Raw genomic sequence first — 25,494 nt, 5'->3', positions numbered from 1 at the left:
AACGTGTCCTGCCAGAACCAGTCGCTCTTAATGTAAACAATCCTGACTCAATGGAATACATTTTAAAGGTTTTTGAAGCTGTGAAACAACCAAGAAATTGCCCGACACCCTTCGTTTCCTGATTCAAAGGAAAACCACTGATTTGGTTGCTGGTGGCTGCCTTTGTGCACTCACTCTATGTCTCTCTCTCTCTCCCTCTCTCTCTCTGGTTGGGATTGTTTCTCTCTCTCTGTCTCTCTCTCTCTTTCAGACTCTGAATCAGCAGGTCCCTTCGGTAAACAAGGCAGAGTGATTGTTGGATTTGCATATTCCTGAATAAATTATATTGCATTTCTGCGATAAGCAGTGCACTACTGTTTGGTAGCTTTTCCTCCTCCTTTTCTGCCTCCGCTCTTCTTTTTCTACACCATTCACACATGCTGCCACGAATTAACCCTGATCATGAGGGACCACGGCGAGTGAGAAAGTGCTGCTGAAAATTCATGTTTTCAGCGGTAGGAAAAACCATGCCATTGGCCCCTGGTGGGGGCCGGCACTGCCAACTACGTGGATGGTTAATCAGGCCTGATAATGATGCATGTCCATGTCCGCCGTCGAGGACAAGGATGGCAGCCGCGCTCAACAGTGGGAGACGGTGTGTGTGTGTGTGTGTGTGTGTGGTGGGGGGTGGTGGGTTAGAGAGACTTGGAGGAGAGGAGGAGGAAGAGAGATTAAAGAGACTGAAGCTACAGAGGATCTGGGTGGTTAAAGAGATGGAGGTGGAGAGGAGAGGAGGAGAGGAGAAGAGAGGAGAAGAGAAGAGAAGAGAAGAGAAGAGAAGAGAAGAGAAGAGAAGAGAAGAGAAGAGAAGAGAAGAGAAGAGAAGAGGAGAGGAGAGGAGAGGAGAGGAGAGGCGAGGAGAGGAGAGGAGAGGAGAGGACTCCCAGAGATGAGTCTATGAAGAGATGCAGAAGAGGCTCCATCCAATAGATGAGGTTATTTAACATGGGTGCAAATCGCTATGTTGTGTGTGTGTGTGTGTGTGTACATGTGTGCAGCCAGACAGGCATATGGACATGTGTGCATATTCACATCACTGTCTCTGATGGCGCTGGAGACTGGGGGGTGCTGGTTCTTAATATGAACACATCTACATCTACAGACTGTAGACTGCTTTTTAATTACAGCGCCGGCGTGCTAAAAAAGCGGCCAGGAGGAAAAGAAAAAAAAAGAGAAAAACTCCTCCATTAAAGCCTGCATGTAGGCCTCAGCCTTTCTCCCCCCTTATCAGTTCAGCTGATGACTGCTATTTCACTTCTCCCCTCCTCATTCTCCCCCCTCAACCACTTCCTTAGGAGAATTGGGCTGGTGGTATTTTGGCTGTGAAAAGGAAACCATCGGACGGCAGGGGCATGAATATTCCAAATGACTAATGTTGCACATGCTTATTTTTGACATATCTGGCTTCCGCAGGGAAATAAAACACTTCTAATGCAGGGGGACCATCTGTTATCTGTTGCTGGTGTTTCAGAGCAGGCAGGCTCGGTGTGCACACACTCGCTCGCACACACACAGGCACAACACATGCGCACGCAGGCAGACAGATCGACACATTCTCACACAGCGGGGGGGTTGGTGCGCATAGACAGCGAGACACATGCACACACACATGTACTAACAGCAGAATCCACTGGGAGCACACGCACAACAGACAGGCTCTAAACTCCTATACAAATCGAACACTCCTCCTCCTTTTTTTTTTTTTTATTATTTCAGTGTGTTTGTCAAATGTGCCGTAAATCTGGCGCTGGAAGGTGACAGGGAATGCACACACTTTTTTATGCTAGCCATAAATACCTGGGCCTGTCTCCCCACAGCAGCTGGAGCGCGATAATATGCTGGTGGTGTGAAGGGGGAATAAACTAGCTGCATCACCTTGAAAAACAAAAAAAAAACATGAAACGCACAAACCCCCCCCTCATCTCTCCTGCATCAGCCACACATCGACGCTAAGTGCATTCTCACTTAGATTTGTTTGGAGCTATGGCCAAAGGAATAGGTGCAGGAGGTATGGTAAACAAAGCTCTCTTATGCATGGATAATCTGTTTGTTATTTTTCACACAATAGCCAAGCTTCTAGGTATGCCAGGGTACTTCTGTTCAATAGAATATTTTGGGTAGCTAAATTTGCTGTTGAATTCCCTCTCAGCTCCTGTGCCTGTGCATTTCCAAGGTGCAAATGATGTTTTCGAAAACCGTTCCAGGGGATATCAAACACCCAGGAATGGTATATAATACACTCATCCATACGAATCAATAGCAGCAAACATTTTGTACATGTGTTCATGGATCTATATTTACATTCACGCTCTCACCAAAACACATTGTGGGCATCCTTGAAGCCTAATAAATGCATTTCCGTCCTTATAAATCATTTTCAAACCTAATTTCTGTTGGACGCCATCTCAATTCATTACCATTATGCATTATTTACGGTACATCCATGTTTAGTAGCTGGCAGTCACAGTAGTCGTCTTCCATGCATTTTTTTTGGCACATTGCTAGATTTCTTGGCATGCTCCTGTTACAAACTGTCACCATAGACAGTTATTGTTTTATTTATCTATTAAAATATTCATATTTTTATTTTTATTGTCCAGTTAAAGTCACTATGTTGAGAATTTGTACATTTTGCACTGTGGAGCCCTGCCCAGTCGTAGTATAAAAATACCAGCAAGGCATTTACATTCGACAAATATTAATCTTTTAATAAATTATCAGAAGGGTAGCCTACTGCATCAGGCTTCTGTATATATTGCGTATTCAGAGTTGGAACTGAATGATGCATAACCAGCACCAATCTGTTACAAAAAACAACTAGAAGCACTCAACCTATTGCATGTGTGTGTGTGTGTGTGTCAAACTGGCTGGTTGTAGCTTGGTTTTCAGCACATTGATAGCAGCCACTGAACTCAATAGGACCACCTGTTACTATCAATTCTCTGTGTGTGTCCTTGTCAAAGTTGACTGAATGCAACACCTGCGTTTCCTCTGAGCGACAGATCTCGGAAAGGTAATGCTACATTTCATTGCTACAATATATCTTCTTGTGATTAACAGTGAATCCTACATTACCAAGGACTTTTTTTTAATCTAACAGGTCTAGTATTTTTACAGTTTCCTGTGTTTTATTTAAAGTGTTGAGATCTTACCTCAGGCTTGACTGTTTTCTGAATGACTGAATACAGGGTTTTCGCAGGGGGCTCGCAGGACATGTCTGCAGTGTACAGGTGCATCTCAATGAATTAGAATATCATGGAAACGTTTATTTATATCAATTCAATTCAAAAAGTGAAACTTATACATTATATAGAACCATTACACACAGAATGCATAGAAATAAAATAATTAAATTATTTTATTTCTAATGGTTTTGGCTTACATTTAATGAAAACCTAAAATTCAGAATCTCAAAAAAATTGAATATAACAAAAAAGACCAATTAAAAAATATGAAAATGTTGGCATTCTGAAAAGTAAGTCTGTCTACTGTATATGCCCTCAATACTTGGTTGGGGTTATTTGACTTGAACTCCTGGAAATAGACATGATATTCTAGTTTATTGAGATGCACCTGTAAAACTCAAGGATGTGGGACATTGAAACATCCTGGGTGACAAGTAAACAGCCAGGCTGGTGGCGGTGAGAAATGTAGTGCTGCATGGCGGCCGCCACCAAATTCTCTATGCAGGAAAAAACCCTGGAATAATACTGTAGCTGATTTCAGGTAAACACTAAGAGAAAGCAAGTTCTAGTATTCTGTTATGCTTTTGTATGTTTCAAATGTCTTCTGTCCTTATATGTTTTGTGTTTCATCTCGGCTATATTGTAAATGAGGTTACTCCTCAATATATCTCCGAGTTTAAATAAAGGTTATGAAATTAAATTAAATGAGTACTTCAAGGCTGGGCAGTGGGAGAGAGTGGGCCCAGCTTGGTAAGCAATTCCTTGTGACATCACAAAGTTAAGGAAGTCCTGTTGGCTCATTAAAAGGCATAGTTTCTGAGTACAGCCTGTGTGCACTTCTTTGTGGACTGAGCACTTTCATTCTTTCCCAGTATTCATATATAACATAACCCGGCTACTGTATATACTCAAAACAGAAATGACAATCCCACCATGTCACTTTACATGCGGGACCTTTAATTAGTATACGTTTGTGTGTTCATATTTTGCTACTCCACACCTCCCAGACCAATGCTATCATTTGCTCCTGTCACTCCTCTCCCATTGGTGAACCATTTTGCCATCAACATGCATGTGTTACATCTTCGGTGTTTAACTCGAGGTTTATCAAAGGTTCATCAGGAAATCAAATCTTAAAGCTGTGGGTAGCGCTGGGTATCCATAAAGCGTCACATACAGTATATACATGCAGACGATGTAAACCGATCTTGTGTATACAGGATAACAAGAAGAACAGAGGGGTTTCAGGCAGGTAGGTTCAGAGGAGAGGTGCAGGTAGAGATGGTGACAGTTGGGTTTAATAACTTACCTCTGTCAGCTGCCATTAAATGAGGATCCTCAGCGACAGGACTGTCTGGTGCACCGTGTGTGTCTTTGATCTACAGGCACATAATGGAAGCAGAGAGGGAGAGAAAACAAGGTCAAAGATCTATACACTTATAAGACCTTGGGTATCACCTGCATTAATGTATACAGCGACAACAAAAGCCAGCGAGCGTGTGTGTGTGTGTGAGTGTGTGTGTGTGTGTGTGTGAGACAGAGAAAGTGATTCCTCCAGCTCATGTCCATGACTCTAATACGCGCCTCCCAGCAGACACTGTGCGCTTGATGTTGCAAAATACAAGGCTCCTTTCTGTGCTCTAGGAGGCTCCCTGGAGCCTTTGGAAGACAGTTTAATGATGAAAGACAACATGCCTGGATGCTAGTGTTCTGTTTTAGGTCACGGGGGAAAAACAGGCAGAGCCAAAACAATTTTAGGTCTTTAATTTTCCTTTTAAGACGCCACGTTCATTTAGAAAGATCCAAGTCACATTGTATCCTCACCTTGCGGATGGCGTTAGAGGGTAATGATCCCTGCATGCCTACAAGAGTAAATATCCCTGATTGCCAAGACACAGTGGTAAAATATTGATATACCGAATATCAAAATATTGAAATTTATTTGTAGATGGGAATCTACCTTAGGTTAGAAAAATGTTTGTTATCACAGTTGTGCTACTGTATATCTTCTTGTTGATGCTTGTAGGCATTCTCTCTGTCTTTTTTTTTTTTAAAGAGAACAGTAAAAACACTGTGCAAAACATCCATTCTTTCTGTAGCATTCATGATGCCGACGGGGACTGAATATAACAAAATTCCCACATATGGGGCAGAGGAAATATAGGTCTGATTTGATGACTTGTCGCATGCTACATGCTGTCAGTTTTTCCTTCAGTGGAAACCAGACTGTAAACTCAACTGTGCAAGTGAGAGGCGTCGCCAAATGCAATGTGACTCACCACCTCTGAAGGGAACAAAAACCTGCTTAACATCAATGTGACATTGCATGCAGTATTTGCAGTTCAGAATATTTGAAAAGACTGGACCGAATACAAAAAAACCTTAAAGCAAACGGTATCTTAACTATGTCCTCCTCCTCCTCCTCCGGAAAACACGTCTTGGTGTGGAGGAGTGAGAGAGGTGATACTCCTTTGTAAAAGTTTCCAGATCTCGCACCTCTAATCAATCAGAGAGGGTCAAAGTCTGGGTAGGGAGCTCACAGCTGTCAGTCAATTTCTGGTCCACTACTCCTCTCACACCGAGGCTTCTTGGCTTCACTATGGCTGACTCACTGGCTAGCAAGCACAGAGCAGGGAGAGAGAGGGGGGTGGGTGTTAGCATTAGCTTGACTTCCAGAAGGCACATATTGAAGCTTTAAAGACAACATGTGACTGATTTACTCTGCTGGACTTTTAGTCTTTTAGAATAAAACTTTGAAGTAAAAAGTTTTGAGAGTTTGAAGCTGAATTTCTGATCTATTGAGTCCAGCTCTGTGTTTTGATAGATTTCTTGAAACAATTCTTGATCGATTGTGTCACAAATTGTAAAAGACAGGCTATTCACCAAGTCACAACTAGTTCACCCTTAGTTAGTCCTCTTTAAGTTTAACCATCTACTGGTGCCAAAATAAAAAGAACCCTAACTCTTTGCCACGTTATTAAAGAATGCCCTCAACAAAAAAAGTATAAGCTAACACTGGAGAGCTAATCGCTAAAGAAAACAAGTAGGCTAACTGACTTATCTGCTGGACAAGACTTTTAGAATAAAACTTTAAAGTAAAAAGTTTTGCGAGTTTGAAGCTGAATTTCTGATCTACTGAGTTCAGCTCTGTGGTTTTGATAGATTTCTTGAAACAATTCTTGATCGATTGTGTCACAAATTGTAAAAGACATTGTATTCACTAAGTCACAACTAGTTCACCCTTAGTCCTCTTTAAGTTTAACCATCTACTGGTGCCAAAATAAAAAGAACCCTAACCCTAACTCTTTGCCACGTTATTAAAGAATGCCCCCAACAAAAAAAGTCTAAGCTAACACTGGAGAGCTAATCGCTAACTCTAGTCTGTCACAATAACCCCTCGGAGAATCAATCTACTTTCTTTCTACCATTCTTTTTACTTTCCCCTGGCTTTCATTTCCACCATCGCACACCATTTCATTCAATAAATGATCAAATGAAGACAGAAAAGAAAGCACTCTGAGATAACAAGCCCGCTATCAGTTAGCAAACTCATTAGCTTGTTAATTTGGCTCGGATGTGAACGTGACACAGTTTGTTCTGAAAGGCTCCTTCCTACCAACCGACTCCTGTCACATAAACGTCTGCTGAACATTGTTTCTTTGTGCTGCGATGAGCTCGCTGGCACGTAAGGAGTCCATCCTCTGATCGTGCCAGTTCAACCAGAATGAACTGACAAAATGCCACGGGCGTAAGTCTTTGTATACTTATAGAGGGCATGCAAAACTCTGGGCACCCCCGGTCAAAATTTGAACAGTTAAGCAAGTGGAAGATAAATGATCTCCAAAAGGCACAAAGATAAACATGAAACACTCTTTTGCAATATTTTAAGCAATAGCCTATCAGTGTATTATTTTTGTTTTCTACAATTTTAGATTGAAAAGGGGAAACAAAGCAGCAGCCTGCAAAAGAAGGGGAAACCCAGATAACTTTGACCAAGGTATGCAGGAGGCCCAAACCTTTGCTGCAGTCCCCTTTCCTTTTCTTTCATTTTGAAAATGTAAAAGATGATTATATTGTTTAAAATATAAAGGAAATGTTCCATCTGTAACTTTATGCCTTTCGGAGATCATTTAATCTTCCACTTGATTAACTGTTCACATTATCAGAAATTACTTATTTACTATGAATATGTTCAAATGTGTTTGGTTCTAAGCCACATTTGGGTTAAAACTGGCCCAGGATCGCCAGTTCTTACCGTATAAGAGTGCAGGTACAAATATCTTAAGCACTGTCATGATATTTATAATAGTCACTGCTCACCCAGCCAGAGGGGCCTCGACAACATAAGCCTCCTGCACATTTCCTGATTCACTGTGAGAGGCAGAAATAATGGAGGCATCACTTCAAGCTCAGTCCTCACAGTCTACCTATCTTTTCATGTCCACGTCCACATTCTCCAGTTCTTGTTTGCGCCTAAGAAGGAGACACCAGCAGAGTAAAGCCTTCAAGCAGCCTCGTACGCTTCTCCCAGAAATCAGCCGGCGCAGAAAAACAGAGGCTCGCTCTTGAAAACTGTCTGCCTTTGAAGGATCTTTATTCTCCGTTCCCCAGCTGCCGGAGATGTGTGTAACGGCTTAGACATACAATGGGGTGCACCGCGGGTATTTGTCCACCGAGAGCCGGGGCCCAGCAAATGAAAAGAGGGGCGCACATGCCCAGGAAGCACCTAATTAATTGACAAGCAGATATTTCTGAATTTATAATCATCAAACAGACTTCATTTTGTTCCCCCACCACCATCCTCGCCAACCCATCTTCCCAGGCGACTAACTTAAGAGACTTATCTTATAAATACAGCCCTAATCAAAATAAATGACTAAAAGCTCCAAGGGAGTTGAAGGCTATACACATTTACATCAGAGGAACCGATGCTGCCTGTGTGCACCGACTTAAGGTTCAAATCGGAGAGAATCCGAACTTATGTAATACTTTCTGTGTTTTTTCTTTTTCTTTTTTTTTTGTGTTGGCTGCTGAGTTTGGCAGACCTACATTCATAACAGCCAAGTAGGAGAGACACGGCCTCCTTCTATGTGTGTTATGTTGAATTCCCTCAGCAGCATGCTCAGTTGGTGAACGTGTCATATTTTACGGAATATCTTTTTTAATATTTAATGCGTCACATGCTTTTTTTTCTTGTTTGAAACATGTGTTTGTGCGCTACACATGTCTTCCCGTGTATGTTTTGTGCATAACATTCATCCCTGTTTTGTAGTGGGTAGACATAGCTCGTAAAAAGTAGCAATGACTGATTCTTCTTCTTTCTTTCAGCCAGTGGCTTAGAGATGCTGTTTTAGCCCGTCGGCGATGTCTGGCTGAGGTGAAGTGCGGTGATGGATTGGTCGTCAAAGTTTCACCTGAGTCCAGGTTTTGATGGATACGTTACTGCCACAGAGCCCGACACAACAGATGGCACAGACCATGAAGCCACAACTCTCAGTGTATTAAAAGTCCAACGGCTCTCTATTAATTTTGAGAGAGGCCAGTGCTGCAATTTAACACGGAGGCTTCAGCTGTTCCAACGTCAAATTTAGGGTTTATGTGGAGACTGCAGTGTTTGGGTGGGAGGGGAGGGGGGGGGCACGGCCGGTATCTCTGCAGAGGTGCCCGGTTTAATGCTAAAGGTGGCAGGAGCGCAGTGTTTGCAGAGCCTCCGGAATCTCATCTGCTTCGTGACACTGTTGCTAATGCAAACTGAACTTGACTGTGACATTTGTGGAAGCCTTTGCAGAGTTTAGCTCCGGGACGGGAACGCAGCCGCAGAGGGGTGGATGCAGGGATGCAGACCCCCACGAGGAGGAGACCCGCAGCGGACCTCGACATTCAGCAAACTGCATCTTCAAACTTAGTGGAAAATTGTTTTTTTTTCTGTTTGTTTGTTTTTTGTGCCTTCTGAAGTCGTGTAACTATTCCATTAAGAAGAACTGAGGACTTTCTGATCAGTCAACTCAACCTGGCGACGAAGTTACTAGATTAAGGTTAAAGAAAGACCACCTTCATTCTCAAAAAGATTCGTATTTGCCGGTCAAAGTTCGCCTCACAGCTTGAAATCTGCAGCACAAATCTACTTTGGCTCAACAGTGCTGATAAAAACGCTGGTGACCAAATCCCTAATGATTACAGCCCACTGGGAGCCAACAATTTGCACAAAACCACCTCTGCCATTTCTCACTTGCAGCTGTGAGTGTGTCAACACTGGCTTGTTAGCAAGCAAATAAGAAACCTACATTGTTCTTGAACAATTTAAGGGGAAATTTTCCGAGTAGCTCTTTTCTCACCAATTTTTTCTCATTGTTTTCCGCGAGATAAATACAGTACTGCTTTCATTTGCATTAAGTAAGAAATTATAAATTCCTAAATCTTCCTTCTTTTCATATTATTGGTTATTCCAAGATCAATTGTCATTCTACTTTGGTTACTAAGTCAGTTACTGACCATAGGCTCTGTGAACACACCATACAGCTATTATCTATAGGGGTGGCGGAAAAAATCAATACAGCATAGTATTGGGATATTTTGCATGGCAATATTGTATCTATACATAGACGCCAAGTATCAATCTGAAAAGACTGGGAAGTTTATCTTATTAGAAAAAACACATGTTACATTTAGAAACATCATTTGTATTTGAAAAAAGCAAATAAATTGCAATACCAGTACATCTCAGCATATTGCAAAACTGTCAATATTGCAATAATATCATATCGGGACAGAATTGTCATATAGCAGGACCTCTGGCGATTACCACCCCTATCATTTAATGCTGAAATGTGGTTGGTCCGTTTAAGTGAAGTGAACATAAGCACCAATCAGAGCGCATCACAGCTCAGACAAGTTCAGCTGACACTGACTGACACTGATTGATACTGATGCCAAGTACAGGTTTGGAACATTGAACAATAACTAGGTGCAAATTATTTTTTAATTACAGCAACACTTCCCATGCTTCTACTCTAACAGACTAATCATGTGGTGTAGCAGTTTAATAAGAAGTGCATTTCTCTTCAAAGAAGACAAATTTGCTTGGACGCGTTTTTTTTTTTTTTTCCCCACTCTGTTTAAGTTTGGCCGTGTTTCAGGATGTGACGCTGGCAGCATCGAGGAGAAGATCAAGGCGGCACAAAGGACAGCGCGCGGCGGTGTGGATGTGCATATGTGCGCCTCGGAGACGGCGTGTGTGCGCTGCGAGAGGTAAAATAATGACAGGCGAGGACGGATGGCTGGTGACGCGGCGACGGGGAAAAGCGCCGCAGATTTTGGGCCTCAGGCTGGGCAGCTGTGAGAAACTTCTTCTCTCTTATCCCCCCACCCCCTTTCCCTCCCCCCCGGTTCCCCACCACCACAACCACCCCAATACCCCCCTCCATCCCTTCTGCGGCACTGTTCAAACAGAGGACAAAGACGCCCCGAGTGATTTTCCTTTTTTCCGATCCCATACATGGCTGCTGGCGCTTTCCTCTTCTGTATCTCCAGCTCACAGCGAGAAGAGTGACAGAGTGAGTCATGGTGGTTTTAACGAGTGAATCTTTTGATTAATTTTAATGGCACTTCCGAACAAAATCCTCCTCCACCGGGAGACGATGTTCCTATTATTATATGTTATCATGTTTTACTTTCACGCATGAGTTGAGATCATGTTTGATACTCTGAAGGATTACGACGGCAGCCGCAGCTGCACATTTTGCACCTTCTCCAGTGTGAGTCACACTTTCTGATATACCATGTTTTTAGACTATAAATGGCACCGGTAGAGTCAAAAGGCCACCTGAGAAGAAGGCTGTATCTTTTGAAGTTGGCGGGTCCTTGTTTGAGTGTGTGTGTGTGTGTTTTTTTCTAAGCAGCACACTTGACTGTAGAACCTCCAGTCAGCTGTAATTTCATGGACATATGGCAGATTTATGTATATGTGCTTTAGCTTGATGAAAACACACAATCTTATGGAAATGAAGGACACACACGTGCACAAAACACACAGCATCTTTTAAACATCACCGCCGCATCCCAGGACGCCCAGTTCAGACAAGAGCGAGAGCCAATTAACATTTATGCATTTCTCCGTGTGTACGTTCGCATGTTTGGATGAAGAAGGGGGGGGGAAATGGCAGCTTGCGTGTCGCCGTCACACTTTTAGGTCATGCCAGTTGGCTTCTCTCCCCCCTCTACCCCCCCCCCCCCCACTCCTCGATGTGTGACAGCGGTGAGATCCAGACAGAGCAGGAACAAGAAAGCAAAAGAGCAGAAGGGGAGAACATGGCAGCCGAGGACTACCACTTCTACATCAAACGAATGTTGTCACAACAGAGCAACAGAGCCGCCCCTGTTAACTGTGACACCATTCAGCTGCTCGTCACACTGAGCAAGGCGAGGCGGAAACCTACTGTAAGTCAAGCAAGTGCGCTGTTTATTAAATAAGAGAGCGGGAGAGGAGGAGGGAGAGGAGGGAGAGGAGAGAGAGAGAGCGGTGATGTGGCAGCGGCGGCGGCGGCAAAGCAAGCATACTGTAGTGGTGTCAAATCTTCATAAGTAGCATGGAAAGGCAGTATTTTCTCATCCCTCCATGAAATTGAATGTTGGGGAGGGAAATGAAGCGAGCCTTCCAATAACAGTGAAGGCAATCATTGAGGCTTGAGAAATATGAGTCTGGGAGGGGGGGGGCGCTGGTGTTTGAGTAGAGCTGAAAGAAACAACAAAAGTGATTATTTAGTGGTATTATTCTATGGTTGATACAGCACATTTTTGTAATGTGCAGCTGAATGAAAAGCGGAAGGCTGAGCTAAGCTGAAAAGGTGAAGGCACATGGGATCACCACGCGACACAAAAGTGGACGATCTTGTAAAATTAGCAGCGTTTGACAAAGAAAAGCACTTTTCACATTTGTTAATGAAATTATTCGTTCCTTGAAATAAATATCAAAAGTTGGCAAAAGAAGCACAGCTAAAGTTTCTGTGTGTGATCTCGAAAGCTTGTAATCAAATCATTAAGTGCTATAAATGTTGCAGTCTGTGCTTAAACAGATTTTTTATCCATATGTTGGCATTTTAACTAAGAGGATCAGATGGATCGGCAGAAGTTCTGTAGTCATGCAAAAAAAAAAAATTTAAAGAAACAGCTAAGTGATCAGCAGCCAGACTCTCAGATTTCTTTGCGAGGACTGTTGTATGTGACAGAAGGAAACCGAGGAGGGAGAAAGCAAAAAGAAAAAGAAAAAAAAAGGAGTGGGAGTGTCAGGACAACAGACCAAAAAAAGAAAGGCTGTCTCCTAGCGGACGCCGGCGTATGGGCCTGTCAGTCGTCATTGCGTGCCACTCTCCCTGCTCGACACGGTGAAACTGAGGCAATGTACCCCATGAAATATTCACCAAAGTTGTCTTTGCTTAAAAAGGATTGGGGAGAGGTGGGGGGAGGAGGGAGGGAGGAGGGAGGAGGGAAGAGGGGGAGAAGAAAAAAAAATGCTGCGATAGACAGACGGAGAGTTCCCCCCAAATGCCCTTGATGTCAGGTTTGCTTAGGCTTCTTTTACATGTGGGGTAAGAGGTGGGAGGGGGGAGGGGGGCGGAGGTGGGGTGTGGACTGGGAGACCAGCAGGGGGTCCATTAAATGTTCACACAAATGCACCCCCTAACAGCGTGTCAAGTCCCCACAGCGAAAGCCCACGATGCCCAAAAATACTCCACTGATTCCGCGCTACTCCCCGAACACCCACAGCACGCTTCTTTACTCCTGCCGACACTTTTGGTTCCTATACGCCTCCGAGAGATTTTTAAGTATTGAGACGATGTCCTCATTTTCACTGTTGACACCTGATGAGAGTGTAGCACGCTGTCATCGTGACGCTCGCTGTTAACTGTGGCTAAATGACAAACTGATAAATCACAGTTTTTAACCAGGACACTGCTGTTATGTCTGAATCTGAACTGACTGTTTACAAAAAGTTTCATCGACCTAATGTCTATTTGTAAGTTTTTAACTTTACAAAATATGAACAAAACAACGATGTTAACTGAAAAACAGTCAAACCTAGAAGAAAATAGAGAGGAAGTAGAGAGAGTGACACTGTTGCTGCCAGAGAGTTACTGTATACTGTACATTTACAGACTTACAGAAAAAAACATAGTTGCAGTAGTGAAAGTAAAGTAAGTACCATGTGACACAGTACCTGCTCCAAAGGCCTCACAGGTTAAGGTCACAATATTTGTGGGTTAAAGGAATAGTTAACCAAAAAATGAAATTCAGTCATTATTGACTCACCCTCATGCTGATGAATACTCCGGAGTAGTTTTTTATTCCTCAAAGTGCATCTGGAGACCTGGGAGGGGGGTTTGTACTCCTTATACGAGACTCAATAGCGCCCGACACAAAAAGGTCCATACACAAAAAACATTGAATATTCCTGCTCGTCTGCTGCAATCCAAGTGTCCTGAAGGGATATAGTCCAGAGTTTACTCGAAACAACATCATTTAGGACATTTTTACAGCCTAAACAGTCCTGCATTGCGTTCTGACGTTCACACGCGTGAACGCGCACTAGGCAAATTAAATACAAGACTGTTTAGGCTGTAAAAATGTCCTAAATTATGTTGTTTCGACTAAACTCTGGACTATATCCCTTCAGGACACTTGGATTGCAGCGAACGAGCCGTATGGAGGAAGATTACAAGGTTTTTGTGTAGTTTTATGGACCTTTTTGTGTCGGGCGGTATTGACTCTCATATAGGGATTTCGTTGGACTACAAACCCCCCTCCCGGGTCTCCAGATGCACTTTGATGAATGAAGGTGAATTTCATTTTTTGGTGAACTATTCCTTTAATGTGACACTGTGCTAGGAAGGGTCCCCAAATTCTCTCAAACCTGTTCTGTTGATTGGGTTTCTGCAGGCGCAGTCTTTCCATTTGAATAACTGACAACATGTCACTGAGCCAATGAGAGAAGGTGGGTGGAGTGGTAGCAAATTTTATTATTTCAATTATTCATTTGTTTCCTCAAAATTTAAACAATAACTCAAAGAAAAAATCTGAGAGGAAGAACTTTGGGGCTGGGGGAAGCACAACTCCCATCTCACATCTCTTCATGTGTCATTTACCTTGGCCAACGGTGACCTGGCAGGCCTTAGACAAGTCAATGGAGGGCAGGTTAATGTCACATTAAAATTAGCTCCTAATTAGGCTTATCAGAGATGCGGTGATTCATTAGCAATGTTTGCTTCCGAGACAGAAGCAGCGCGTGACTATTGTGTTTGTGACAGTCTCCGTTGCCGGGATATGCGTTATGTAGTGAGACATGAGCGTGGTACGGAGTGTGGAATGCAAACACGCCATTAGCCGCCATAGCTACCGCGCGAGGCTTCGACATAACACAATTACACCCAGTCCTTTTGTGTCTGTGTGAAAAGGTCAAATCTGTCACCGGTTTTAATGTAACACTTTCTATGATAGACTCTTCCAGGCATCGAGAGCTTTGATTTTTAGGCATCTCAAGAAAATGAAAGACTTGCATTACATGTAAATGAATTGCCCATATAGATGGAGCTATAATGGAGATGCTCGATGACACGCTGAAGAGCCGGAGAGTGAGAGGAATGGAAATTCAAAAGCTAACAAGTGGCGTGCGGCTCACTGAGAAGAAGGCTACGACAAAACAAGTGTGAAATAGTGAGTGAAACAGGGCCGATTAAGACAGGGTGCTAACCTGCAGTCACTTCGAAGCCGCTGCTCTGCACTGCTCAAATCCTGATTTCATACAAAGCTAAGATTTTTTTTTTTTTTAAGGAAAAAAAAAAAGCCAAAATACCATTAAATTAAGGGAAACGTATTTTTCGCAAAGAAATGCAATGAACATCAAATGTTTTACAAATCATTCAGAATCCAAAGTAGTTTTTTTCACTGTCCCTCAAATGTGTCTTCCTTCTAATAATATAATAAATAAATATAATAATGAACACGAATAAATAAAATGACAGTACAGTGCTGCAGCCTTTGTGTGCCTTTTGTTCAGTCAAACACATTTAATACTTTAAATATCTTGAAACATGTCCATGGCTGAGAATCTAATCCAGCTGACACTCTACCTTAAGTGTCAAAAGGCATCAAGTACTGAAAAAGACTAAATTTAGGATCTTTATTTCACATTGTACACTGAGCAGTGTCATTTATTTTGGAAAAAGATTCAAATATTTCTACAGTTCCAACATATGATACATAAAAAAGGATTTGTTTTTTTATGGTTTTTCTTAGACTTGCATTGCTATGTCAGAATATATGAACCTACCTAAGAGCAGGTTTTACCCCCTTAGTAACATTCATATTGGAAATATCAGGCATATATTGATGCTAGTGGGCATCACAATTCAGACCAGTGCTTCTATTGCAAACAATAATGGTGCAAATAAAACCATTCCATTTTAAATCCTATGTATTTCAGTGGTGTTTTCATGAAGAGATGGGGAACAGGAGTTTGCCTTATAAAATTCACATTCTATGATGGAGCAACACCGAGATAAGCCAGGCGGATGGTGAAATCTAATCTGAACCCCAATGTTTTTTTGTCTATGGAAATGACTAGCTTCTTATCGGCAGAGTGGGTTATTTGAGCAGATTCTCGCTGTGGCTTAGCGAAGGGACTCAATCACTGCTGCCCAGCGATAGGCCTCACTTTCGTTCTCTCCTCCTCTCATCTTTTTATCTGAAGGAGCGGAAATGAAAGGATAGTATCTCGCACTCTCTGCGTCCCCCCGGTTCAGGAGATGGAGGGAGGCGCATACATTTTCTTTTAGGGCCTTAGCCGTCAAATGAAAACATGTGGTTTTATAAACCTGCGCTCGGAGAGGAACACGCCGGCAGTTTAGGCGCTTTAAAATCCGCTCCCGACTCAAGAAAGGCATTGTGCTGTAATTTGTGCCACCGCTGCTGCTGTCGCGGTAGGACACGACCACGAGATAAATCTAATCACACTCTGGTAACTAGAGGAATACGACTGCGTCAAATCAACAGCAGCCAACGTGTACGACTTCGGAGTAATCAAGCTTTTGCACATTTCTCTTCTCTTCTCTTCATTTTCTGCTCATTGTCTAGGTTTGTCTTGTCCCCACATTGTTCCTGGAGGATATTGCACACAGTCAGTGGAGATAGCGATGCTTTGTTTTCCCTATGTACATCCATTTCATAAACAGAGCCGGTGGTTTTACGGTAGGAGAGGTACAAGAATTGGTATGGAAGGACTTGGTTGCACATCATTTATGTATAGTCAGTCCCTTTGAATATGATTTAATAGTATCACCTAAAAAAAATGGATTCACACAGTCCAAACTGGTGAAAACTATTGTGGTAGCCATGAAAATACCTCGCCATTGTGGGGAACTGTAGGTTGCAGTAGAAGTCGACACATACATTTCACAAAGCTCACAGATGTGTTAGCGGGCTCAACACCTCAAACAGGTCAATTGGTACGACAGGCACAGTTTTGAAACAGACAGAAAAAAAACAATATGGGGCCTACACAGCTGTGGTAGCAGCTTTGAGGGTGTACTATATGTTACAGAGGTGCTTTGAACTCCCTGGTATGCGACTCCATGGTAAACCATCTCACTGTAATGTGTCGGCATGTGAAACACAAGTCGTTAGCTGTGCAGGTGACCTATAATGTCGGAGTACGATGGCGCTACACCACGATATTTCACTTATTTAGAACCATAAATGTCAGGTGCCACTTGTTGCTAGAGGGGACTCCATTGGATCAGCAGATTAATTTGACCTCATCAGCCATAGGGATAATGGATACCAAATTTCATCCAAACCAGCCAGCCCAGAAATATGTTCATAAGTGTATAATTAAAAAAGAAGCACACATGGACATTCCTGGAGAAACATGTTCCAGAGTTCATAAGAGGGAATCACATGACTTGGACCAAGCAATAAATTTAGCTGTGCCAATTTGTGTTGGAATCCAAGGAATAAGGGAATGAGGGGCTGAATGAAGAGTATAGTTAGCTATAGGAAAAGATGGGAAAAAGCTACGGTAGAGAGAGAGAGATGGACAGAAGTGGCTGGTGGAAATGAAGAATGATGGAGCTCACCTTGACGCTGTCTCCTTTGGTCAGGCTGTCCCAGAGTGTGTGTCGAAACTTGGTGAAATCCATCTGATGGCCTCCTCCCAACAAAGCCTGAGGAAAAGAAGATAAGAGTTGGTCCATGAATAGTAAAACATTATCAACGAGCAGTAGAAAACAATTAAGTTACACTCCATATTGTCATATGATATGAACACATCCAATGTGCAACCAACCACAGTCAAAAAACCTCTGCATTATAATGCGTTTTCTTCCACCTGTTTCATGACCTGCATCACAAGAGTGTAAATCTCCTCAAAAGAAAGAAAAAAAGGGGTATATACATTCTGACACATATCTCGAGATGCACGCAAGCAAACAATCTCACATCTCTCGCGGAGTGCCTGCTGGCCCCATAGGTACGGACTTATAAAACGTGCATTACATAACCGATAATAAACTGCACATCTCCCATTCAGCTCACCTCCTCGATAATCGCTGCTGCCATATCTGCTTATCTATTCAAGTCACTCTCTCATTAAATCAGCTTTTTACAGCCAAACGGAAGAAGTTTACTGCTTATAGAAGTCAAATACCATTCATCACGGAGAAGGGCTGTAGTTATACAGATATACTGCATGTTTTAATTCACTGGGGAACAAACACATCATTCCTCCTATCTGAATAAACATAGGCTCTTGCAGGAAAAAAAAAAAGTCGAGGGGGGTGGTGGGGGGGGGGACTGACAACCGCATTAATCTGCTGCCTTTTGCCAGCTGAAATTGAAGTCAGTGAGGCGGTGCGTACCAGTGGATGCCCATCAGTCACAAGACCTTGTGCAAGGCCTGAAAAAAAAAAAAAAAAAAAGCCGAATGTGACGCTGCTGCACATTGGGAGGTAAAGGATGAGGACGGATGGGTGGAAGGTGGTGCAGCTTTCAGTGTTTATTCATCTGAAACAGTGTCCCCTGGAAGCCATTTTGGCAGCGATGTATCACAGCAGGCGCTGACCTTTAGATACTATGCACAATTAAGCTAAGCTAATAAACACAACTGTGGGCCTGGACATTTGGACTGGGAGGCAGGTGCTGTGAATCACCTTGGATGTGAGCGAGTTCTTTTGTGCTTAGGTAGTCTCTCACCCCGCAAAAAAAGAAAAAAAAAAAGAAATGAAATGTGTTTTGTTTGAAGCGTGTTCCAGGAGGAAATGAGCTGAATGGTACTTTTGTTTGAGGCTGAAGTTCACTTTCACTTTTCATCTCACTCACTGGTGAAATGCTCTCTGGGTAATATCTTAAAGTTGACCTTTGTTTAAGGAGTCAGCAAAAGTACGGTCAGGTAGACTGTGTACTGTGGTTATAAGGCTGAAATAATTGAGGAATCCGTTATCTGACTGACAGAAAATGAATCTGCATCAATTCAACAAACAGAAATATTTCAGGTTTTCATCAGTTTTGGATTTGTCAATGTAAGATAACTTTGTTGGTTGTTCCAAAGAAGACATTTAAAGATGTTTACTCGAGCTTTCAGAGCTGGTGATTTTCACTCTCACTTGAGATTTAATGTACTAAACGATAAATCTATCATGAAAAGATTCCTTTTAGTGACAATCTGTGTGGTAGCTTGTTAGATTTATTTGGGTTTTCAGCCGCCAAATATTCAAGAAATAGACTTGCAATTGCAGCCATCCATTATCTCTTTTAACACCATGGATATGAATCATCTCCTCTTGCTTTACCAACAGTTTCTATATTCATTTGGGAAACTACCTTCTACTCCCCAAGTTAATTTTGTATCAGTTGAAAATGAAAATGAAACTAAGGGACGACCTTATTCAGGCTAATAAGGGAATGGGTAGAGACTCAAAATCAATACTAAATAGATAACACAATAACATTTCTATTTCAAAATTGTCTAAATTCGAGTTATTTTGTGTCTGCTCTTTGAAGTTTCTGTGTGTTTATGTGAAGGTAACCTGATAAGCCATTTAGGCTTGACTGCTTATCATAAATTTGAATTATCATCTTTGAATACTAATGGCATGCTCCTGTTTACAACTACATCTGAGAAGGACCGACTGAATAAGAGTAAGTGGAACAACTTCAGCAACTTTAAGTGCACTTGTTAACTTGTTCTGGAGTTTTCTAACTGTATCCAAAAGTCCTCATCAGAAATGTTCTTGGTTGTCATTTTTTTTTTAAATTACATTGGTGGGTCTTCCATTTCCCACAAGAGCTCTGCCTGAATGACTCCTAAAACATGAGCATTTTTGTACCACTGGTTCCCTTTTCCCCAAAAAATTAATGGGTTTCCTAGATTGGCTTTTTGATTAGATACCTGAAATGAGGCCTGTGGTTCACACAAGCTCAAGACATTTTTACATTTAATTCCATGACATAAAATACATCAGTATGTAGCCTACTTCACTCAACTTTTTTTTTCACTTTTTGAGGTTTTCAGTGTTTTAAATGGGTTTCATAATGAGATTAACTAATTAAAGTCCTATTCATAGGCCTACAACTAGTTTAATATTTCTGGCGATTTCATTGGGGCGTCAAAAATCATACAGAGGTGTTAATTTGTTGAGATTACACTGCTCAACAAAGCATGCAATCACAAAGTTTTGTTTATCACAGAATATCTTTTCTGCAATAATCCAAAAATCCCATTGGGGGATGCCAACTTCCTGGTTGACCAATGAGATACACCATCCCTGCAGCACGGTGTTGTTGTGTTGTCCCTACTGCCACCCACTGCAGTGGAGTGTGTTCACAGCCATATGGAGACACATCTGGGATGTGATCATTCCTAACCATTTTAAAAGAAAGCACCATTTTTGTAGACAAAATGAAAGTTACAGTGGGTGTAATGTATTATTTGTATCACTTGCATTGCTTGTGTTTGTCTAATCTTCATTTTTATGAGGAAATACTTTTTTTGTAGATTTCATTTACGTAGCTTTAAGAAAAGAGAGGGGAGGAAAATTTAACTAAAATATTCTGTTGCTTGTAAGATTCAGACCCTGAAGGCGTTTTTCTGTTATAGAAATCAAGCATCTATTACTTTTATACACTCCACGTAGCAGAACAGTTAGTCCGCACACTGTGTCTGAACTCCAGTTTCTCCAAGATTCAACTCCCGTTATGTAAAAAAATTCACCAACGGTCCTGACAAATAAGCTCCACGCTTGATATAGTCAAACTAACACAAGGGCTGATAAAACAGTATGCAAAGATATTGCCTTACGGAGAGAGGAGAGGAAAGATCAAATAACATGGTTACATACTGTGCTATGTTATTTGATAGATCCAGCGAGTCACAGAAGCACAGTTCTACAAATACCACTTATATCCACCTGGCACGGGAATATTGGGTTTCTAGTCGGAGTTATGAAATGTATCACCTTGCAAATATGTGGTAACAGCACAAACAAAAAGATGAGACATCCATTACCATGAACCCACACAACTGAAAATATTACCACTCCTCCTACACAGTATTAAAGCCCATACAGCATGTGCGCGCATGCTGAATGTACACATACATGAGCAGACAGTCACGTATGTAATAAAGCTGTCAGCGACTTATGGCAGTTTGGCACATTAAAGCGCCTCTGTCGTTCAACTTGTGGCTTTTATCCTTCGCTCAGTCGAGCACCCGGCGACATGTACGGCGGCGCAGCGTGTTGTTCGGAGACAAAAGTACTCACTGGTGATCCCCTTTCAGCCCCCTTTTGACAGACAACGACGGGAGCAGCGACCAAAATAATAGAAGTCAGAGGGAGATTTCCCAAGATGGCAAGAAGAACGCTGGTCATCTTTGCTGATACCGAGCGGTACATACAATCCCCTCGAGTCCCGAGGTCCAATTTGAAGCACAGATGGTTTTCACTGAAACTTTCCCCGGTAATTTCAGCCAAGACCACTCTGGAACCAGACTGACTCAAATCACGGCTTTAATTTGGTGATGGGAGATTATTCAGGGAAACCTGGAGTGACTGTCTGTAGGATTATGAGATTCTTATACCCTGATAGTATTTGCATTTGTAGAAGTGCAAGACAAAGGTAAAAAAAAAAAATTTAAAAAGTGCTACAACTGCAATTATTAACATTTGTTATTAAAACTAAGGAGTGATACTTCTTTATTTTACCTCCACGTTCATGAAAGACGAAGGGAAATCAGAGGAGAATGATACAAGATAACTGAGGCAGGCTACTATGCATGGGAGCTTTTTCACAAGCTAAATGCATGTTTACAGTAATTGTGACTTAAGCATCAATTGAGACATCCCCGAAGCTGATAAGCCTCATAATAATCTTACAATGTACCAAGGCTGATTAGACCACCTGAAGCAAAGTCATTAAAGTAAAGCAGAATCAAACTTAATGCTCTAAAAGCTTTTTGCCTAACTTCACAAAGATCTGCTTTGGCATAATCTTGAGGGGAAATATATACTCCAGCAGCTGAGTTTTCACCTCTTCTCTGTCATTTCTTTGCTTATTCAAAGTGCTGCATTAATGTTATACACAGAATGTGATATACAGATTCAAGCAGATTAAGCCTGGGCCAAAGTGAATTGTTTAGATGTTTGCCAAACATCTTACTGTATTTTTTCTTTTGAGGAATCTGTTTTGAATGTTTGCAAAAGAAAAAAAAAATGAAATGAGTATATTTCATAACTGAAAATGGTCCCAGTGGCTTAAGGCATTTATTTAGCTGAAACTACTTCTGCATTCACAGAGAAATACACTATGCATGTTTACAGCAAAGCCTTTAATGGTGTAAAAAAACCAGGTGGTGTTGTTGTTGTGTGATTCTTTAATCATGCTAAAGAACAGAGCCTCTTTTCTTAAGATAAAAGCAAGAAGGACAGGCAGATGGATCGATATATAGCATCACATCAGTCTATATTTTGCTCAGTATCCGGGCCCAGGGAACATTTCATAAAGGCCATAGGGTCGGCTTATCACGGAGCTAAATGCCAATGTAATTATTAGTGTCTGAAGATAGTGGAAAGGGAAGCACATCCTGCGGCAGTACACCATATTTAATTAATAAATGTCACTCTGTAGAAGGAGTGAGGGGAGTGCGTGAGAAAAGAAAGCGAAGCAGCGAGGGAGGGAGGGAAGGAGGGAAGGAGGGAGTTGGAGTGACAACAATACTGATCCTGACTTAAGTGCGTAGACACAAAACCACACCTGGTACATATAGAAATGCACTCGATGACAAACACGGGGGACACAGATTATACAAGCGTGAGAACATGAGAACAATCAGGTCCTGGCTTTAACCCGCTTTGTTATGAAAAATGCAACGACGGAGGGACACGGGGATGACTTTGTGTTCCGCTACATTGCATTTTAGTTCCAAAGGAAATGGTGCGATGTTCTTATAGCGCGGGGGGTAATCTAAAGGAGTCCTCGGTTGGGAATAAAGTGTCTGACTTTGACGACGGAGGCCAGAGTTCAGTTCATCTAAGACTAAGTGAACCGTTGCTATTACAAAGTGATGCTATCTGTATAATGCAACTATGACCTCAATCTTTTGTTAACCTGAGCTGTACCCCCATGTTAGTCACGTTTAGTATGTCGCAAATGGACACTGAACAGAACAGACACTGAAAAAAGAAACTGTTTGCAGGGAACTATTGGGTATTTGTTCTGTATTTTCAAGATTTGTTAGAGTACAAACGTAACTTTAGGGTTACATAATACGTAGGGTTACGTAATACGTAATTGGTTGATGTAACTGACACTAGTCTGGAATCATTTGACACTAGTCTGGAAATATATTTGGGATCTTGTGCTACACGTCATTATTTCTGTTTGGAGGTTTTGAATGATTTGATCTGAATAAGCTGATCATGTATGTAGGGTAGGCGAAAATAAGCGTTAGCTTCAGCCTATGCCTTTTCGATTTGGTTATTTTTTAAGTTAAACTAATATTTTCTATTAAACTGTGTAATTTAAATGACCTGATCGAAATAAAACAATTTTCATTCATTCATTCATTTTTCATTCATTCAACTTCGATGAAATGAGTATCTGTAAAATCTTCACTACTTTGTTTTCGTAGAAAATCCACTCATGGCAACTGAAGCTCGACAAGACTGTGCTCCTAATACTTGATTTAATTTGGGGAACGATTGGTAGGACAAAGGGTTAGGGGTTTTACAGGTTCTCTGTATTAACATTACCCAACCTAACCTAACTAGTGTGCCATTGTTTGCCTGAGAATTCAGGATTAACACCACTGCCTCTGGTGTTAAAGTCCCTCTGTTCTCCCGCAATCACCTCCTAACCATTCCACTGTGAATGTTGTACTTCCCGCTGTCGAAGGAAATACTGCCAGGGAAAATATTTCAGGCAGCAATTATGTTTCTCATCGCGCCATAATTGGGAAAACAAATTAGTCCGATATAAATGTGATTTATAGGACACAGGGTTGAAATACTTTCATTGTGGGATAATTCACAGGAGAAAAAGGGGGAGAAAGTTTCCAATTATGGAATTCTGCTCTTCCCTGAGTGCCGTCTTTGATATGTGATTGACAGCTTCATTACTTAGCCAGGAAGACTTGCCAGAATGGCGAAATAATAACAATGAGCTGTGCGTGGAATACTGCAGAGGAAGACTGCCATTTTTTTTTCCTTATCATAGGAAGTCACTAATTCCAAGAAGGTGATAATGAAAAATGGATTGAATTGTATTCACTCATTTCAGCCTGACGTCAAATCCAATTGGGTCTGGGTACACAAGAACAAATACAGGACCGTGTTCATTTATGTGGTGCAGATTTTCCCCCCAAGTTTATAACTGAAACTATTATACGGAGATGGACTTTAGCAAGATTCTGACAATTAAGGGCGATCTTTGTGGCATTTTTCACCATTTGCACCATTTACTCATCCATAGGTTCTGACTGGAAAGCGAACAAAGCCCCAACGAATCTGGATCAAGATAATGAACTCCATGCTCTGCTAATACCTTTCCCTGTCTAATGACTAGCACTAGTGTAACTTACATTGAATTCTACTGGCGAGCCCAGTGCAATTAGTTTTAGCTTCACCTTCCCACAAGTAAGCAATCTATAATCAGTGTAGTAGATCTACAAGCCCAAACTATGGCCTGTCTCCTCACTGCAGCGGGAACTCTGACGATGAACATGACTTTTCTTTTTAGAACAGGCCATTGCAGATCTAAAACGACTTAACAGTAACTAAAACAAAAAAAAACTGCATACACAAATGTCTTCTCATAGCATTTTGGTCCCTCCAGTCAGCAAAAATGTCTGGTATCTGAACACCAGTGACGTCTAACAGTTCAACCCAACTTTACTAAAATAAAAGCAGAGACAGGAGAGGTGCACACTCATGCCACTACTGTTCAGAGGCAGAAGTCTGAGTCCCGTCTTACTTTGGTGGAGGTCAACGGGGTCGGGCGTCCTGTCTCTTTGCTTTTTCCTGCTGTCAGGGAGTATGAACACAACAGGCAGCTTGTCACACAGGACGCAAGCTCCCATGATGCCCCCCCACCCCACCCCCCCCCCCACCTTCCTCCATGCTTCTTTTTCGCTCCTTGCCCCCCTCAATCACAACCCCCCTATCTTGGAGTGCTACTTGAGTCATGACTACACCTGGGACCCCTCTCGCCTCAGTGCCATTTCTGTCATTGGATCAGCTGCTGACTCCAGCCCTGTATCTCCTGTCTTTTGTTCCCTGCCCACGTATTAACTCTGAACTGCCTGTAGAACAGAAAAGCAGTCGAGGCAGCTATGAAAAAAGAAAATAGATCAAGGTCCTGGAAAGCTGAAAAAAAAAAAAAAAAAGATGTTTCTAAATGTTTCTTATGCAACAATTTCTATCCCTCTCACACATTTCTTCTGAAGGCGACACTCCTCGGCACAGAGAAGTGGGTATTCTTGTTTGGAAACAATAGCAGGCGTGCTTGTGAGGCAACTGTTAAGCTATTGCAAAGCAGATGCTTTTTTCTCTCGCCAATCAATTTAACACCTACACCTCCCCTCTCCTCCTTCATGCTGGCTTCGGCTCATCAGTTTTAAATGGCACAAGACATTCTTGCATTGTTCTTTTGACTTACTCAGAGGACAAGAAATGTCTCTGCTGAAGTAACAGCCCCATCAAGCCTTAATCACCAATAGGTTGGGTCAGCA

The 25,494-nt window shown here is 42.0% G+C and overlaps 1 protein-coding gene across 1 annotated transcript in view; it reads right to left on the bottom strand.

The window, feature by feature from the left end:
• LOC311001781 (glucosidase 2 subunit beta-like) overlaps positions 1-25,494 on the bottom strand; it is a 139,155-nt gene that overhangs the window by 76,311 nt on the left and 37,350 nt on the right. The window contains exons 9-10 of the mRNA XM_083992938.1: positions 17,351-17,437; positions 4,534-4,603 (exon numbers count right to left, since the gene is read on the bottom strand). Coding sequence (XP_083849064.1) covers positions 4,534-4,603; positions 17,351-17,437 — 157 coding nt within the window. The remainder of the gene's footprint in view (positions 1-4,533; positions 4,604-17,350; positions 17,438-25,494) is intronic.

The sequence above is a fragment of the Trachurus trachurus genome (assembly GCF_905171665.1).
Source record: "Trachurus trachurus genome assembly, chromosome: 18".
NCBI lineage: Eukaryota > Metazoa > Chordata > Actinopteri > Carangiformes > Carangidae > Trachurus > Trachurus trachurus.
The sequence above is the reverse complement of the archived record's forward strand: the minus strand, read 5'-3'. Positions and strand labels throughout refer to the sequence as shown.